General features: G+C 43.6%; 1 protein-coding gene across 1 annotated transcript; it reads left to right on the forward strand.

The window, feature by feature from the left end:
* The first annotated feature begins 1436 nt into the window (after positions 1–1436).
* Positions 1437–15175, forward strand: taf7 (TATA-box binding protein associated factor 7). The gene is given in 12 exon segments (NM_001140248.1): positions 1437–1534; positions 1723–1799; positions 2132–2210; positions 2667–2800; positions 3152–3272; positions 5043–5101; positions 5544–5616; positions 6145–6258; positions 8542–8742; positions 13390–13502; positions 14268–14327; positions 14832–15175. Coding segments are annotated over 12 exon segments (1116 nt in total). The 5' UTR covers positions 1437–1494; the 3' UTR covers positions 14877–15175.
* Positions 15176–19174: the final 3999 nt, after the last annotated feature.

Genomic DNA, 19174 nt, shown 5'->3' on the forward strand with positions numbered 1-19174 from the left:
ATTTCTCTTCTTAAAATAAAAATAAAACCTTAACCCTAACCACACTGCTAACCTTATGCCTAACCCTAAACTTAAATTAAGATAAAAAAGCCTATTTTTGTTGTTATGGATTTTTGTCATACCCTCTTCACAACTGTGTTGGTGTGTTTGGACCATGATAGGACCTTAGTGATAGGTCCAGAGGAACTTGAAGCTTATGACCGTCTCCACTACAGCCCCATCGATGTGAATGGGGGCGTGTTTGGCCCTCTGTTTCTTGTAGTTTCAGCTCCTTTATCTTGCTGACGTTAAAGGAGAGGTTGTTGTCCTGGCACCACACTGCCAGGTCTCTGACCTCCTCCCTGTAGGCTGTCTCATCATCATCGGTGATCAGGCCTACTACCATCATATCAACAGTAAACTTAATGATGGTGTTGGAGTCATGTGCGACCACACAGTCGTGGGTAAACAGGGAGTAGAGGAGGGGGCTAAGCACGCACCCCTGAGGAGCCCCTGTGTTGCGGGTCAGCGTGGCAGATGTGTTGTTGCTTAGCCTTACCACCTGAGAGCGGTCTGTCAAAAAGTTCAGTATCCGTTTGCAGAGGTAGGTGTTTAATCCCAGGGTATTTAGCTTAGTGATGATCTTGAAGGGCACTATGGTGTTGAAAGCTGAGCTGTAGTCAATGAACGGCATTCTCACGTAGGAGTTCCTTTTGTCCAGGAGGGAAAGGGCAGTGTGGCGTGCAATAGAGATTGTCATCTGTGGATCTGTTGGAGTGTAACCGATGTGAAATGGCTAGTTAGTTAGCGGTGGTGCGCACTAATAGCGTTTCAATCGGGTGACGTCACTCGCTCTGAGACCTGAAGTAGTTGTTCCCCTTGCTCTGCAAGTGCCGCGGCTTTTGTGGCATGATGGGTAACGATGCTTTGTGGGTGTTAGTTGTTGATGTGTGCAGAGAGTCCCTGGTTTGAGCCCAGGTTGGGGCGAGGAGAGGGACAGAAGTTATACTGTTACAGGGGCTGTATGCGAATTAGAGCGGGTCTAGGCTAACGCAAAATGGTACGCAGCATCATCTGGATATGTGTGCAACAAAAGTTCAACATTCACCTTCTGCTACCATTTCTGTCAAACCATTCACACATACAGTTTGACTCATATGTTCCATAAATCCAACTTATGCAACACACAGAACGCACTACAACTGCCTCTGCAACCCAATGCTGGAAGGCAAACGCAGCGTTCCATCGGAAATGAATGTACTTCGGTGTATCAACTCTGTCGGTGTGATCGTGGCGTTATACTGCACTGTGTGTGCTGCAGTTACACTGCACTGACTGCAATATTTTTCCGGAAGGGATATACTACCGTCCTGCTCCCATTCTGACCAGTAGGTGGCGGAATAGTCCATTGAATTAGGTCAAACGTAATCAAAGAAGAGTCTTCCGGTTTGCTGTGTTGTTTCTAGCTGTGTGTGCATCGACAAGGCTATTTATTTTTCATTTCAAGTAGTCACCATGCAGAACAAAAAGACCAAATCGACCTCAAAAATAAAAGGTACGTTTTGTTAACATGTGGAATAGGAGATCGTCCGTCTTCGATGAAGCTAGCGTAACGTTAACGTTAATAGAAACTCAACCAGACAGCTAACTAGCCAGCTAGCTAACTAACCAGCTGGCTAGCTCGCTAGATAATCAAACCTACCAAATATGACTATTAATATGTTATTATGCACTGATTTGTAGTGGGGAAGGTCGGTTCGAAAAACAAAGATGATGCACCCCATGAGCTGGAGAGTCAATTTGTCCTGCGGCTGCCTACGGTAAGGAAACCGATGGAATAGAATGGGATGAGAGCATTTTTGGTTTTGTGTATTTTTTTAATAGCCATGTATCTCAAATTCAAAATGATGCTATTTTTTAACCAACTTAGCTACAGTCTACATGCTGAAACTTGTGAATATTGTATCAGAATGAATGTCACCATGATTGATTAATAATTGCCAACCATAATTAAACCTCAGACTCAAACACTCGTTTGCCTGTATTGTACCTTTCTGTGCACCCATATCTTGAAATAAAGGAAATTATACTTGACATGGCATAAACTGTTTCGGGATTGATGTATATCTTGACTGCATGATCTCTGTCAAAGGAATATGCCTCAACAGTGAGATGTATTGCCCAGTCTAGCAGCATGAACCTCAAAGACAGACTCACCATTGAACTGCACGGTAGGTATTGAGCCTTCATGTCTTGTTAGTTCAAGTGTACCTTGTTGATTTCATGGAATGGTCCTAACTGTTCACTCACAATATTACCATCTGCCGCAAAGGAAGTTGGTCACACTCTGTAATGTAGAAAGTTAGGCTTTGTCATTTGCATAATTCAAATCAAGGATAAGGTAAATTGGCCTCATTAATCATGCTAAAGAAGCAACTTCAAATGAAAGTAGAGAGAACCTTGTTTAACCCTGGTGCTCATTTAACCTTTTTTGGTTCAGAAGCAGTTATACCAGCATCACATTACAGAATGGCCATTCCTTCCCAAGAAAGCACCTATTGCCAACATAAGGATGAAATCATAGAAGTAGGATAATTACAACGGACATTCAAGTAAACCTGTGATAGGTGACCAGTAGTCAAATGTATTTTTCTATGTGTGAAATGACATCATATGATGTTCTGCAGCTGATGGTCGTCATGGCATCGTGAGAGTGGACCGTGTGCCTTTGGCGTGTAAACTGGTGGATCTGCCCTGCATCCTGGAGTCTCTGAAAACAGTGGACAAGAAGACCTTCTATAAGACTGCTGACGTCTGTCAGGTAGGACAGGAAGGATGCTCTCATACAAGCACCATATGGGAGTAGGATGGTGTATGAAGTCTCCAGACCATTTGTCAACGGCTGCAGTGTCTGCTCTAAGATTTAGAATGCCCTGTTTCTGTGTGACATTTCAGTCATTTAACAGACACTCTTATCCAGAGCAACTTACAGGAGCAATTAGGGTTCAGTGCCTTGCTCAAAGGCAAGCCGAGAGATTTTTCACCTAGTCGGCCCGGGGATTAGAACCAGGGATTATTGATAATGACCTCACATAGTGTTGGTTTATATATTTTCAAGCATTCTATAAGGTCGATTATTCATTGCTCTTTGACCCTGTTCTGTGTGGGGTAGATGCTGGTGTGCACGTTAGATGGAGACCTCTACCCTCCCTTGGAGGAACCCACCGGTACTGTAGACCCCAAGAAGAAGAAGGACAAAGACAAGGACAAGAAGTTTGTGTGGAACCATGGCAGTAAGTGCCTTGCGAAAGTATTCGGCCCCCTTGAACTTTTCGACCTTTTGCCACATTTCAGGCTTCAAACATAAAGATATAAAACTGTATTTTTTGTGAAGAATCAACAACAAGTGGGACACAATTATGAAGTGGAACAAAATTTATTGGATATTTAAAACTTTTTTAACAAATAAAAAACGGAAAAATTGGCCGTGCAAAATTATTCAGCCCCTTTACTTTCAGTGCAGCAAACTCTCTCCAGAAGTTCAGTGAGGATCTCTGAATGATCCAATGTTGACCTAAATGACTAATGATGATAAATAGAATCCACCTGTGTGTAATCAAGTCTCCGTATAAATGCACCTGCTCTGTGATAGTCTCAGAGGTCCGTTTAAAGCGCAGAGAGCATCATGAAGAACAAGGAACACACCAGGCAGGTCCGAGATACTGTTGTGGAGAAGTTTAAAGCCGGATTTGGATACAAAAAGATTTCCCAAGCTTTAAACATCCCAAGGAGCACTGTGCAAGCGATAATATTGAAATGGAAGGAGTATCAGACCACTGCAAATATCTAAGAAGACCCGGCCGTCCCTCTAAACTTTCAGCTCATACAAGGAGAAGACTGATCAGAGATGCAGCCAAGAGGCCCATGATCACTCTGGATGAACTGCAGAGATCTACAGCTGAGGTGGGAGACTCTGTCCATAGGACAACAATCAGTCCTATACTGCACAAATCTGGCCTTTATGGAAGAGTGGCAAGAAGAAAGCCATTTCTTAAAGATATCCATAAAAAGTGTCATTTAAAGTTTGCCACTAGCCACCTGGGAGACACACCAAACATGTGGAAGAAGGTGCTCTGGTCAGATGAAACCAAAATCGAACTTTTTGGCAACAATGCAAAACGTTATGTTTGGCGTAAAAGCAACACGGCTCATCACCCTGAACACACCATCCCCACTGTCAAACATGGTGGTGGCAGCATCATGGTTTGGGCCTGCTTTTCTTCAACAGGGGCAGGGAAGATGGTTAAAATTGATGGGAAGATGGATGGAGCCAAATACAGGACCATTCTGGACGAAAACCTGATGGAGTCTGCAAAAGACCTGAGACTGGGACGGAGATTTGTCTTCCAACAAGACAATGATCCAAAACATAAAGCAAAATCTACAATGGAATGGTTCACAAATAAACATATCCAGGTGTTAGAATGGCCAAGTCAAAGTCCAGACCTGAATCCAATCGAGAATCTGTGGAAAGAACTGAAAACTGCTGTTCACAAACGCTCCCCATCCAACCTCACTGAGCTCGAGCTGTTTTGCAAGGAGGAATGGGCAAAAGTTTCAGTCTCTCGATGTGCAAAACTGATAGAGACATACCCCAAGCGACTTACAGCTGTAATCGCAGCAAAAGGTGGCGCTACAAAGTATTAACTTAAGGGGGCTGAATAATTTTGCACGCCCAATTTTTCAGTTTTTTATTTGTTAAAAAAGTTTGAAATATCCAATAAATTTCGTTCCACTTCATGATTGTGTCCCACTTGTCGTTGATTCTTCACAAAAAATTACAGTTTTATATCTTTATGTTTGAAGCCTGAAATGTGGCAAAAGGTCGAAAAGTTCAAGGGGGCCGAATACTTTCGCAAGGCACTGTATATCCTCTCTGTATTGAATTATGCTGAATCTAGCACTTTGCAGCCCACAGAGACTTAACTTCAAGCCTCAGCCAATCTGAAAGTTTCCTTTCTGATGGTTCTGTTAACTTTAAATCATGATGTTTTGGTCTCCAGTCACCTGTCCTCTAAAGAACACAAGGAAGAGAAGATTCAGGAAGACGGCAAAAAAGAAGGTACTGACATCTTGTGTTTTCCCTAGAGCGCTCTCTCTCCCCCTCATCTTGTGAATATTTTCTTCAGATGATGTCGGGATCTCGTCCCAGGCCCTTAATTCAAACAACACATTTACATTTCATAAAAGAGGAACTGCAGCGGAAGTAAAAACTAAGATTTACATAAAAATAAAGGCCTTCCATCTTCATTTGCCCCAAAGGTTTCCAAGAGAGCAATCTAACTCTCTGCTTTGATCCAAGTGACAGAGAGCGAGTGAGAGGAAAGATTCCTACTTTGTCTTTGAATAAATCTTCTTTAAGGTGCAACACCATATTGGTTTGGCTCGCTGTTCTTAATCGCTAATGTGTTTGCTGGCACATGGCCAGCCATTCGCTAGGAATGGTGTGTGTGCGTGCAGTAGTCTGGAGGCATGAAGTAAGTCTAACCTGATTTCCTCTGCAGTACATCGAGTCTCCCGACGTGGAGAAGGAGGTGAAGAGATTACTGAGCACAGACGCAGAGGCCGTTAGTGTCCGTATCCTTTTAGCTCACTCACTGGGGCAAACGCGCACACACACTCTGTCTCTAACGCTGCACCAAACCGTCACAAGGTATTGCGGTACCCTTTTATACACACACTGTAAATGAAGCACAACACATCCAATAGCTGTTGACCAGCGGGGGCCTACTCTGCTCTGCTGGGCCTCACCTGAACTGACTTCTGCTAATGTGTTCATGTGAGACCTGCCCACCAACACCTTCGTCAATAAGCACCGTGATGAAATGATAAAGCAGGAGGAACTATTCCCCAGGTCGTTGCTGTAAATGAGATTGTGTTCTCAGTCAACTTACCTGGTGGGGGGGGGGCGACGAACACAGAACATGGGACAGCATCAACGGAATGCACCTCCCTTAGTGTTGATTTTAATGGACGGTGGTACATGTTAATATGTCCTTGTAGGCCCATAGTGAAGCCAGTTTTGAGTAGCTGGAACGTGACATAACTTAATGAAAGCAGTGAGGTAGTGTTTGGTGTACAACGTTTCCCTAACTTGGCGTTCAGGCTGGGAGGTGATAGCTGAGGATGAGACCAAGGAGGCAGACAACCATGGCTCTCTGGCCAACCTGGACTCATCACCTGGGACATCGGGACACAAGATGGGGCATGGCTCCTCAGGTAAGCAAATCAAAATCAAATCAAATTTATTTTTATATAGCCCTTCGTACATCAGCTGATATTCTCAAAGTGCTGTACAGAAACCCAGCCTAAAACCCCAAACAGCAAGCAAAGCATGTGAAAGAAGCACGGTGGCTAGGAAAAACTCCCTAGGAAAAACTCCCTAGAAAGGCCAAAAACCTAGGAAGAAACCTAGAGAGGAACCAGGCTATGAGGGGTGGCCAGTCCTCTTCTGGCTGTGCAGGGTGGATATTATAACAGAACATGGTCAAAATGTTAAAATGTTCATAAATGACCAGCATGGTCAAATAATAATAATCATAGTAGTTGTCGAGGGTGCAACAAGCACGTCCGGTGAACAGGTCAGGGTTCCATAGCCGCAGGCAGAACAGTTGAAACTGGAGCAGCAGCACGGCCAGGTGGACTGGGGACAGCAAGGAGTCATCATACCAGGTAGTCCTGAGGCATGGTCCTAGGGCTCAGGTCCTCCGAGAGAAAGACAGAAAGAGAGAAAGAGAGAATTAGAGAGAGCATATTTAAATACACACAGGACACCGGATAAGACAAGAGAAATACTCCAGATGTAACAGACTGACCCTAGCCCCCCGACACATAAACTACTGCAGCATAAATACTGGAGGCTGAGACAGGAGGGATCAGAAGACACTGTGGAAGTGGGCAAAATGTAGTAATTCTATAATATGATCATTTAGGAGATGCGTCGGTTCCATGCAGAGTGACTCTCAGTTAACTTAATACATGTATTCAATATGTGGACTATGTTTGGAATGAGAGTCATAACTGATATTACAGGCTCCTACTACCTTAGAGCCATCACACCCACACAGAAGTTAGAACATACAGTATGCCACATAGCCTTTCACTGTTCCAACGCAGTACAGTAGTACAGTAGGCCTTAGTGCAGGGTTTCCCTAACTTTTGGCCCACAACCCTATTTTGGTATCAACATTTTTTCGCGACCCCCCCCCCCACCATGTAACAAAGTGATGTCATCAACGGCCAATGTTAACTTTTTTAATTGGGGCTATGACAGTCTATTACAAATCAGTCTGACAGTACTTTTGACAGTATTTCAGTCTGAAGGAAGTATGGTTTGAAGTGACTGAAATGCATCAGAAAGGTATTGGGATGTTCAGATCATCAGACAATCATTTTGTTTGATCTTAATGATTGTTATTTCCCCCCCCCAGTCTGATGTAGTGCCTGGTCTTGTCCACTCTGTTCTAATGAGGCTTGTTGGGTATTGTAAAGAGAAACAGAAGACACATACGTGTTCCTGAGAGTCTAATCTTTCAGTGATGGGGTCATAATATGTAGTTTAAACCAATCAAAAGATAGAGCCATATTTGTAGGAAGGAAACAGAAACCTCTCTGTTTATTATAGTCACATCTAGCAGCTACCAGAGGTTACTGACATAACCCTGGTTCTATGAACCTAACAAGATTATTGTTATTATTTATTTATTTTTCGCGTCCACTAGTTTGGGATACACTGCTATAGCTTGTTCTCCATCTTTTAACTAGTGAGCCAACATGTTTTCAGCACTTATTTCCCTGACTGATTAAAACTTGTTTACTCGCGCTCTCGTCTCTGCAACAGACATACAGTTCCTTCAGAAAGTATTCACACCCTTGACTTTTTCCTTTTTTTGTTGTCACAGTCTGTATTTAAAATGGATTCAATATAGATGTGTGTGTCCCTGGCCTACACACAATACCCCATAATGTCAAAGTGGAATATTAAAAAATCATTTTTTTTAACGAATTAATAAAAAAGGAAAAGCTGAAATGTCTTGAGTCAATAATATTTTGTAGCTTAAAGCGGCAATCAGCAGTTGAATCACTGTGTACATATCATTCATTTATAGGTCTAAAATGTATGTACAGTAGCTACTGCATATTGCCCCTTTAAACCGTTCAAAAGATAGAGCCATATTTGTATTAAGGAAACAGAAACCTCTCTGTTTATTACAGTCACATCTAGCAGCTACCAGAGGTTACTGACGTTTTCCCGGTTTTATGAACCAAGTGCGAATGGATTTATTTTTTTTTTTTTCTGCGGTCCCATTTTCAAATTAGGTGACTGCACATGGGGTCCGGACCCCTAGTTTGGGAAAAGCTGCCTTGGTGTTTTTAAAACTGTCCTAAAGGGAGGACTGTGTTTTGTTGGTGAGGAGTGGTCGCAGTAAGAAGACTGAATTATTATTATTATTATTTTGATATTTTATTTGACAAAATGTGAAAATCAATGTTTTCTTCCAGCCCAACGTGACGAGCTGAGGGAGATCTTCAACGACATCAGCAGCAGCAGCGATGATGAGGAGGACGAGGGGGACCTTCGTCATGAGGACGAGGACCTGAACATCATGGACATGGAGGAAGACCTGGTTAGACAGCTCCAAGACAAACTCAACGAGTCATCAGACGGTGCCCGGGACGAGGCAGACAGGAACAACCAGATAGGTGAGGCCGGAGGGAGAAGAGGGGTGGGGGGAAAGAGAAAGAAGGGCAACGGAGAGTGGGCATCGCCGGGGCGATTGGAGGGGGTTGAAGATTGCAGTCATAGATATTAAGAGATTGGCATACCGTCCCCATGTTGGCGCAACATGTTCCTTGGCAATAACATTGTTATTTCTATTCTAAGTGGAGTGTGATTGTTTTGTAATTGGTGTAAACATGGCGCCTGTCTACAGTATTGGAATAGCAGCCAATGTGGGGAGAGGAGGAGCGGGGGGGGGTGGTATGTGGCTGTAATAGCAGAACAGAAGCACAGAGTACGGACAGACAGTAAGAGGACCTCAAATCACATGAACCACTCTCAATGTCCCCATGTCGAAACGGACGACGGCAATACCCCACCCTACACTAGTGAGCTTGAGTTGGAATGAAGCTGAGTTTTCTAGGTCAGAGAGACATCTCCCCCTATCCCTTCATCTCCAGTTATATCCCCATTCAGGAGACGGACAGGTACTCGCACTCTTCTCCTGGGGCTGGTTCAGCCACTGTGCTTTCTGTGACAGCTCACTGGCTTACATGGAGCCGTCTGTCACACAGCCAACACTGCACCCCCGTCCTGCAGCTCTCCCGACAGACTGTTGTAGGGCTGCCTCTTTCAAAGTCTGGCTGCGGCCGTCTACACGTAGTGCTTGTAATGAGGACCCTGTCATCTGAAAAAAGGTTTTCAATCAATACTGACTGTGTGGGGTGATGTTAGCTAAGACGGTGGCTCATTGTGTATTAGGTTTTGATTGAACTGAATGGAAGCCACATGACCGCTGTTCCTTAGTAATACGAGCCCCTGTGGACCAGAGAATGAGAGCAGTCCGTTCTATTCCTTCTATTTCTATGGAGCAGACAGCTAACATTCACCTCAGTCACGTAGCCTGGTCTTATATTTACTTTAAATTGGCCTATTGCACACTTTAAAACCCAAAGTAATCTGTCAGGCTGAATCCGCGTCCTATCACATCAGTTGTGTAGATCCGTCTAAATGCCTCAATCCCCAAATGAATGGAAAAGATAAGCACCGACTAAAATCAGGAAATTGATACCTGGGTTCTGTATTCTTAATTTTTTTATTTAACTAGGCAAGTCAGTAAAAACAAATTCTTATTTACAATGACGACCTACCCCGGCCACACCCTCCCCTAATCCGGAAGACGATGGGCCAATTGTGCGCCACCCTATGGGACTCCCGATCACGGCCGGTTGTGATACAGCCCGGGATCGAATCAGGGTCTGTAGTGACGCCTCTAGCACTGATAAGACTGAGATGCAGTGCCTTAGACCACTGTGCCATCTCAATAGTCTCACAACGTTGCGTCTTCTCTCATCTTTTTTTATACCCTGAACAAAAATCTAAATGCAACATGTAAAGTGTTGGTCCCATGTTTCATGAGCTGAAATAAAAGCTCCCAGAAATGTTCCACACGCACAAAAAGCTTATTTAAAAAAAATTCTCCCTGTTAGTGACAATTTCTCCTTTGCCAAGATAATCCATCCAACTGACAAGTGTGGTATATCAAGAAGCTGATTAAACAGCATGATCATTACACAGGTGCACCTTGTGCTGGGGACAATAAAAGGCCACTCTAAAATGTGCCGTTTTGTCACACAACACAACGCCACAGATGTGTCTGGTGTCGTGTGGACGAACGGTTTGCTGATGTCAACGTTGTGAACAGAGTGCCCCGTGGCGGTGGGGTTATGGTATGGGCAGGCATAAGCTACGGACAACAAACACAATTGCATTTTATTGACGGCAATTTGAATGCACAGAGATACCGTGACGAGATCATGAGGCCCAAGGTATCTGTAACCCTAATAGATGCATATCTGTATTCCCAGTCATGTGAAATCCATAGATTAGGGCCTAATGAATTTATTTCAGTTGACTGATTTCCTCATGAGCTGTAACTCAGGAAAATCTTTGACATTTTTGCATGTTGCATTCATATTTTTGTTCAGTAAATAATTTTTTTTACAAAACATCCACGTACAGAGGCTCACCAACATCCACTATATCATCCCTGCCCAGACCCACAGCCCAGTCTCCAGCGCCCGCATCACTCTCCACCACATGGCCTCAAACTGCACCATTTTGTTCCTCTCTGTCACCCACGCACTTAACATTTAGATAATAAAGCATTTGGACCTTTCCATTGTGCGATGGAGGATTGGTTGATTTCCAGTTAAGTACCGGTATATGTTTTTTTCAAGATGATATATGAGAAAAGTATCATCTAACCCAGCAGGTTTCTCACTACACCCCCATATGCCATGTCTTGAAATATGCAGACAGACGGATTAAAAGTTAATGTACATTGTAATACTACTGACAGCCAACGTTCTAACTCCGCCCATAACTTTTGGATTTTATAGTATTCCCAGAAGGCGTGCATAATTTAGTCATTGTTCGTTTTACACTTAAGTCATGACTCTGCCTTTGTGCTGTAGAATTGGTGAATTCTGTCTCTTGTATAATCAATTCTATACATTAGTTTATACTGGATTAAGCGTAGATTTTCATTACCTGGAATTTCATTAGTTCCAACATTCCCTCCATCCTGTGCAAATATCAGTTAATTTTAAGTCTTGGTTCCAATAGTTTATATTTATTTTTATTTTTGTATATCTTAACTATCATATGAATATCCTTTTCTTACTCAGATAGGGTTTCTTCAAATTTACTCTGATGTCCAAAAGATTTCAAATCGACATTTCTTGATAGGAAACTTTTAAGTTGCATGTGTTTGAAAATATTTACACTACCGTTCAAAAGTTTGGGGTCACTTAGAAATGTCCTTGTTTTTGAAAGAAAAGCAAAAAATGTTTGTCCATTAAAATAACATAAAATTGATCAGAAATACAGTGTAGACATTGTTAATGTTGTAAATGACTATTGTAGCTGGAAACAGCTGACAAGTCTTCAACTGGCAGCTTCATTAAATAGTACCCACAAAACACCAGCCTCAACGTCAACAGTGAAGAGGCGACTCCGGGATGCTGGCCTTCTAGGCAGAGTTCCTCTGTCCAGTGTCTGTGTTCTTTTGCCCATTTTAATCTTTTCTTTTTATTGGTCAGTCTGAGATATGGCTTTTTCTTTGCAACTCTGCCTAGAAGGCCAGCATCCCGGAGTCGCCTCTTCACTGTTGACGTTGAGACTGGTGTTTTGTGGGTACTATTTAATGAAGCTGCCAGTTGAGGACTTGTGAGGCGTCCGTTTCTCAAACTAGACACTCTAATGTACTTGTCCTCTTGCTCAGTTGTGCACCGGGGCCTCCCACTCCTCTTTCTATTCTGGTTAGAGACAGTTTGCACTGTTCTGTGAAGGGAGTAGTACACTGCGTTGTACGAGATCTTCAGTTTCTTGGCAATTTCTCGCATGGAATAGCCTTCGTTTCTCAGAGCAAGAATAGACTGACGAGTTTCAGAAGAAAGTTCTTAGTTTCTGGACATTTTGAGCCTGTAATCGAACCCACAAATGCTGATGCTCCAGATACTCAACTAGTCTAAAGAAGGCCAGTTTTATTGCTTCTTTAATCAGGACAACAGTTTTCAGCTGTGCTAACATAATTGCAAAACGGTTTTCTGATGATCAATTAGCCATTTAAAATGATAAACTTGGATTAGCTAACACAACGTGCCATTGGAACACAGGAGTGATGGTTGCTGATAATGGGCCTTGCTTTTTTAATTCTGTAATGGAAATGAATGTATTTCCTATGACCAAGTCATTTACAGTTTCTATGCCTTTTAGTTTTCCATGTGGACCATTTTATCTGTGAATTCTGATAAGCGATGCAAGTATTGTTTCGTGGGGTTGTGTTTTAGGGAGTGTTATTGGTTCTTGTGGAATACGTAACATTTTCTTCCATGTTGTTGTAGTGTTCATAACTATGAAGTTGTTAATGTGCTTAGCTTTAACCTTAGAAAATAGACACGTCAAAATATTCTTGGGATGAGCATGCTCATCTTCAATGTGTACCCATGTTCCTCTTTAGTGCGTTTAACCATGTCGCAAGTAAAAGCCCTGGGTGGCCGCTTCTCAATCTCCTTTTCATCATTCACACTCAAATTAAGGAGCTGGAAGAAGGAAGCTTGTCCGCTGTGTTCTGATCAGTGCAGGTCAAAGAGAGGAAGCACTGGTTGTTTTTTTTCTCAATTGGGCCTGTAGCAAATGGCTGGTCTTGGTGCTGCTGTGTGTGGAAGAGTCAGCTGGTTGAATCTCCATACAGGTTGCCTCCTTTCCTTGCTTCCTACGTTTCTTAAATTGATGCATATCTCGTGGTAGGCGTCCAGCGTATTGTTTTCACTCTAATGTAGGTTAAAGCAATAGCTATCTTTCTGTGTTTTTTTCCTTCTTCATTAGTCCACTATTGATACGGTCCTGACATGTTTTGCGTGTCAGCAATCAAGTTCAAGATATAGGACTTTCAAAATGCAAATTGTAACTTCGACATTTTGGGACGAATGAAGAAAATTTTGTGTGGGTGATTCCTTTCAAAAGTGGAGACAAGCAGAGGAATACACTTGATACTATGGAGATATTAAGTAGACTATGTGTTTTGTTGACGAAGATGGGAATGGTTCCTCTGTCTGTTCCTGTAGTGATGGAGTACCAGATGCAGATAGACGGTGTGAAGGCCAAGCTGAAGGAGACGCGCGCCCGCAAGAAACAACAGGAGGACCTCATCATGAAGGTGGAGAACCAGGCCCTGAAGGTGAATTATAGACACACACAACTTTTGACGTTACGTTTGATTCATTCAGCAGACTGAGACGACCACAAAGGCCGAGTCATAAATAAGGCCTTCAAAAACAAGTCTTAGTAGCAGGCTCATAGTCACACTTTCACTCACACACACACTCACTCACTCACACACACAGACACACACCGAGGCAACCTTGGAGGGAGAAGTCTTTATGCGGAATATAACCCCTCTAAGCGACTGAGTGTAAAACTTCCCAAACTCAGACCATAAAGAAGGCATAAATATTACATTTCCAACATCAGCCCTTTGGGAGGGGGGCATTAAAAAATCATTGTTCCGCCAACTGCTCTTCGGGGACAGATTTACACCGTGTGAGACACGGGTGGGGGACAGATTTACACCGTGTGAGACACGGGTGGGGGACAGATTTACACCGTGTGAGACACGGGCGGGGACAGATTTACACCGTGTGAGACACGGGCGGGGACAGATTTACAACGTGTGAGACACGGGCGGGGACAGATTTATTTTTTTACCATGTCGTTTCAGCTCTGTGCTCGGCTGGCCGGGCCTGGCTGTGATCTATCTTTCACCGTTATTGTCACAGCCACAGGAAAAGGTCACGGTTGTCTGCCTGGCATTCCAAAGGGCCATTCTGTCAGATGGAAGATGCGCTCTCCAGGAAACGCCAGCACGCTGAAATTTCAAACATCAAAACAAGCTAAGGGAACTGTCTAATGACTGAACTCTCTCCCCCCCCTCTTCTTTTTGCAGAACCGCTTTCAGGCTCTGCTTAATGAAATTATCCATCAGGAGGAGAGGGAGATGGAGCAGGTAATGTTGTCTGAGGAAGACGGGAAAGGACATTTTAAAACTGCAGCAGTTTATGAGCACATGTTGGTTATGAGTTATAAATGTAATGAATTATTGTCTTTGGTATCAAGCAGCATTTGCAGTAAAGGAATGTAAACTTGCAACTACGCTGCTTGAATAAGAGACAAAAACAAACCAAAACATGTTTGTTTGTAAGAACTGCTATTGTTTTCCTCTAGTGACTGAACATCCCTACACATCCAACTTTTAGAAGGATAAGGGTGGTTTTTATAGCTAACATCCAAGCCAATTGGTTTACTCAATCTTAATTTGAATTGTCAAGAACTCCTAACACCAATCTGAGTATTTGTATCAACTTGTGTCTGTCTTCACATCAGCTTGGTTTGCTGTTTGTATTGACAAATGAATAATGTTGCAAGATGTGTTAATCATCCACTTAGCCTACCAATTACACCCGGGCGTTCGGCATTAACCAATCTCTGCTCCGTTTCTCTGTTCCAACAGCTGGCCTCGCTTCAGGAGCAGCTGGACTCGCTGATTGAAAAGTGACCCAAGTGACCACCAGGGGGCAGCCAAGTGTCAAATAGGCGCAGTGAGAACCACTGGGAAGAGCGAAGAAGCATCTGCCACCTCTGCCAGCCCTCCTCAGTGACATGCTGTGTCATTCCATTATACATTTTCCCTTTAGCCTCCAGACATCATGACATAATTTGTTGAAGGATTCATTTTTTTTCCTTCTTTTGTATTGTTCCTATTTTAATTCTGGGATGTTGTCGTGTTAGTAGGATTACAGAATGAGGGTTGTCTGTCTGCTCCTGTATGAATAAACACTTTGTTTTACCATTCAATTGTGTGTCTGTATTTCACATTTTCTAGTGACACTATTTTACTTCATCTGAGTCTGACCATACCTATTACATACTAAGTCATCAACCCTGTTGACTGAACCGTGGTCTCCTATATCCTCTCTGATTACCCTCCTACCTTCTAGAAAGATTTTCTTCCACAGTGATCTCTCTCTACCTCGCCCTCACATGTTCCTCTGGTCACCCGCCTCTTTGCCTTCTTACAGGGGATTATTCTGAGGATTGGGGGGGGGGGATTAGCACACTCAGATTAAAATGACCATCTCCAAAACTCTGGTAATCCAGCCATCTGTCAGAGAGCAGGAGGGATGCCCCGGGCTGCAGCAGGACACCAACACAAACAATCCCGCCTCACTAGGCTAATTAGGGAGAGCAGGAGAGTGAGAGGAGAAAGACACACACTGGGAAGTGGCACACGCTCCACTGCCTTTCTCCCAGAGCCTGCAGTGTAGCCCCATGGTATGAAATACACCTTTATACCTTCTGACAGTTTACAGAAAAGGAGGTTTGGTCCCGAAATGGAGTAGACGTACCTACTGAACAGCCAAGAATAACGTTCTGGCTGGAGGGACTGGCCCAATGCCACGCTTAACGCCAGGGACCAAGCTAACACCCTGCATTCGTGATGGCATCGATTCCTTATAGGGCAATACTGTGGACCAGGGCCAGCATAAAGTGCTCGGGTCAACAGCAGCGTCCTATATACTGTACGGAATCGGTTGCCATTTCAGAAAACGCTGAACTCTAGATATGCCTAGGGATTAATGTGTGGAGGAAATGATGCAATGTATAATTAGCATTGTGTAGTAATTAATACTTCACAGACTGATGCATATTTTTAGAGAGCATTGTATCTCTCTGCCCACCTCAATTAGACTCTGTTGAATAATTCATGTAAGGAATTAAAATATTCTGTATCTGAGCGTAACACACCACAAACATTTGGTCAACGCAATTGCTACACAGCGTATTGGCATCTGTGGGGTTTGAACAGTCGCGGATCGGTGTGTTCGTGCACAGGCTTTGTGGTACTGATCTATGGCTGATGACGTCCCCTAACCAGACACCTCACCACATCCAGCCATATGGCCCCGGGCCTGAAGTCCAAGGATGACAAAGATTTTCCGGGACAATGCCAACATGAATATCTGGCCCGTTCCCCAATTGTGTTCTGTGCTGCTCCCATTCTGTCGAGGAGCCTCCCACTCGGTGCCACACAGTTCAAACCAACACAGCATACAAATGACTCACATTAAAGAGAGCAAAAGAGGTTGGGGCCATAGCACTCCAAATACATACAGACAGAATTGAGCTGAGGGTCAGCCAGAGTCCATAAACACACCCCAAATGACACTGTGTGTGTATGTGTGTGTTGACTGTGGAACGTTCTGGAACATATGACAACAGCCTCCTCTCCTCTGCTCTGCCACCTAATCCCCACTCTCTATTCCCCCCAACCCCCCAGACGCTGTTGGACAACTTTGAGCACAGGGTGATTGACGGCAGTCATAAAACCAAAGTGCCGGCACTAGATTTTTGTGGGGAAGATGTTCAAGATGGAGGTGTGGGAGACACTGCTGACCTTCGTGAGGATCGGAGAGGCGGCCGAGTTCTGGTGTGATGCCGTTGTGAGTCCAGCGACCGTTCAATCAAATACACACACACAACGTACCTCGACTGGCACAAACGCACAGACACACACACTTTCCCCTACCCGAGGTAAAACAGAGGTCAGAGACAGAAGACTCAGGGACTTTCCATTTTCTGGTAATTAGTGTTCACTGGGATGGGGCAGGAAGCTGCTCCTCTTCTCATTCTCAGGCAGATGAAGCAGCCTCCGGTGGCCACCTACATGCTCTTATTAAAAACTGTTTTTGTGCGCCTCAATTTCTCTATTTCTCTCTCCATCTGGAGAAACAAAGAGTAGGAAGCATTTGCAAGTCAAATGGGCTATTGATTGTGGTTCGTTAGTTTAGGGCCGCTGGTTCAGCAACCAGCAGGGGTGAGGTGAGTCACATCAATGTTTGTGTGGTGTTCCTGTCTCAAGTCAACTTACATTTTATTTGTCACGTGCTTCGTAAACAACAGGTGTAGACTAACAGTGAAATGCTTAATTACGGGTCCTTTTCCAACAATGCAGAGTTAAAGACTAAGAGGAATAAATACACAGAGAATAACAAATAAATAGTCAAAATAACATGGCTAGAGTATAAACAGGGAGTAGCAGTACAGAGTCGATGTGGAGGGGTATGAGGTAATAACATGACTACAGTATAAACAGGAAGTAGCAGTACAGAGTTGATGTGGAGGGGTACGAGGTAATAACATGGCTAGAGTATAAACAGGGAGCAGCAGTACTGAGTCGATGTGGAGGGGTATGAGATAATAACATGGCTACAGTATAAACAGGGAGTAGCAGTACAGAGTCGATGTGGAGGGGTATGAGGTAATAACATGACTACAGTATAAACAGGAAGTAGCAGTACAGAGTTGATGTGGAGGGGTACGAGGTAATAACATGGCTAGAGTATAAACAGGGAGCAGCAGTACTGAGTCGATGTGGAGGGGTATGAGATAATAACATGGCTACAGTATAAACAGGGAGTAGCAGTACAGAGTCGATGTGGAGGGGTATGAGGTAATTGAGGTAGCTATGTACATATAGGTAGGGGTAAAGTGACTAGGCAACTAGATAGATAATAGACAGTAGCAGAAGCGTATGTGGTGAAAGTGTGTGGTGTCAGTATGCATCTGTGCGCATGTTATGTGTGTGGGCGTATGTAGTGTGTGTGTGTATATGTGTGTGTTTTAGTCTCAGTGTAAGCATGTATGAGTGTGTAGGTTGAGTCCAGTGTGTCAATCCAGAAACTATCAAGCGCTATGATGAAACAGGCTCTCATGAGGACCGCCACAGGAAAGGAAGACCCAGAGATACCTCTGCTGCAGAGGATAAGTTCATTAGAGTTACCAGCCTCAGAAATGGCACCCCAGATAAATGCTTCACAGAGTTCAAGTAACAGACACATCTCATCATCAACTGTTCAGAGGAGACTGCATCAGGCCTTCATGGTTAAATTGCTGCAAAGAAACCACTACTAAAGGACACCAATAAGAAGAACAGACTTGCTTGGGCCAAGAAACATGAGCAATGGACATTAGACTGGTGGAAATCTGTCCTTTGGTCTGATGAGTCCAAATTTGAGATTTTTGGTTCCAACCGCCATGTCTTTGTGAGACGCAGAGTAGGTGAATGGATGATCTCCGCATGTGTGGTTCCCACCGTGAAGCATGGAGGAGGAGGTGTGATGTGTGGGGGTGATTTGTTGGTCACACTGTCAGTGATTTATTTAGAATTCAAGGCACACTTAACCAGCATGGCTACCACAGCATTCTGCAGCGATACGCCATCCTATCTGGTTTGCGCTTAGTGGGAATATCAATTGTTTTTCAACAGGACAATGACCCAACACACCTCCAGGCTGTGTAAGGGCTATTTGACCAAGAAGGAGAGTGATGGAGTGCTGCATCAGATGACCTGGCCTCCACAATCACCCGACCTCAACCCAATTGAGATGGTTTGAGATGAGTTGGACCGCAGAGTGAAGGAAAAGCAGCCAACAATTGCTCAGCATATGTTGGACCTCCTTCAAGACTGTTGGAAAAGCATTCCAGGTGAAGCTGGTTGATAGAATGCCAAGAGTGTACAAAGCTGTCATCAAGGCAAAGGGTGGCTACTTTGAAGAATCTAAAATCTGAATATATATTTTGATTTGTTTAACACTTTTTTTGGTTACTATATGATTCCATGTGTGTTATTTCATAGTTTTGATGTCTTCACTATTATTCTACAATGTAGAAAATAGTAAATATGAAGAAAAACACTTGAATGAGTAGGTGTGTCCAAACTTTTGACTGGTACTGTATATATAGGGGTAAGGTGACTAGGCATCAGGATATATGATAAACAGAGAAGCAGCTGCG

The sequence above is a fragment of the Salmo salar genome, chromosome ssa09, assembly GCF_905237065.1.
Source record: "Salmo salar chromosome ssa09, Ssal_v3.1, whole genome shotgun sequence".
Taxonomy (NCBI): domain Eukaryota; kingdom Metazoa; phylum Chordata; class Actinopteri; order Salmoniformes; family Salmonidae; genus Salmo; species Salmo salar.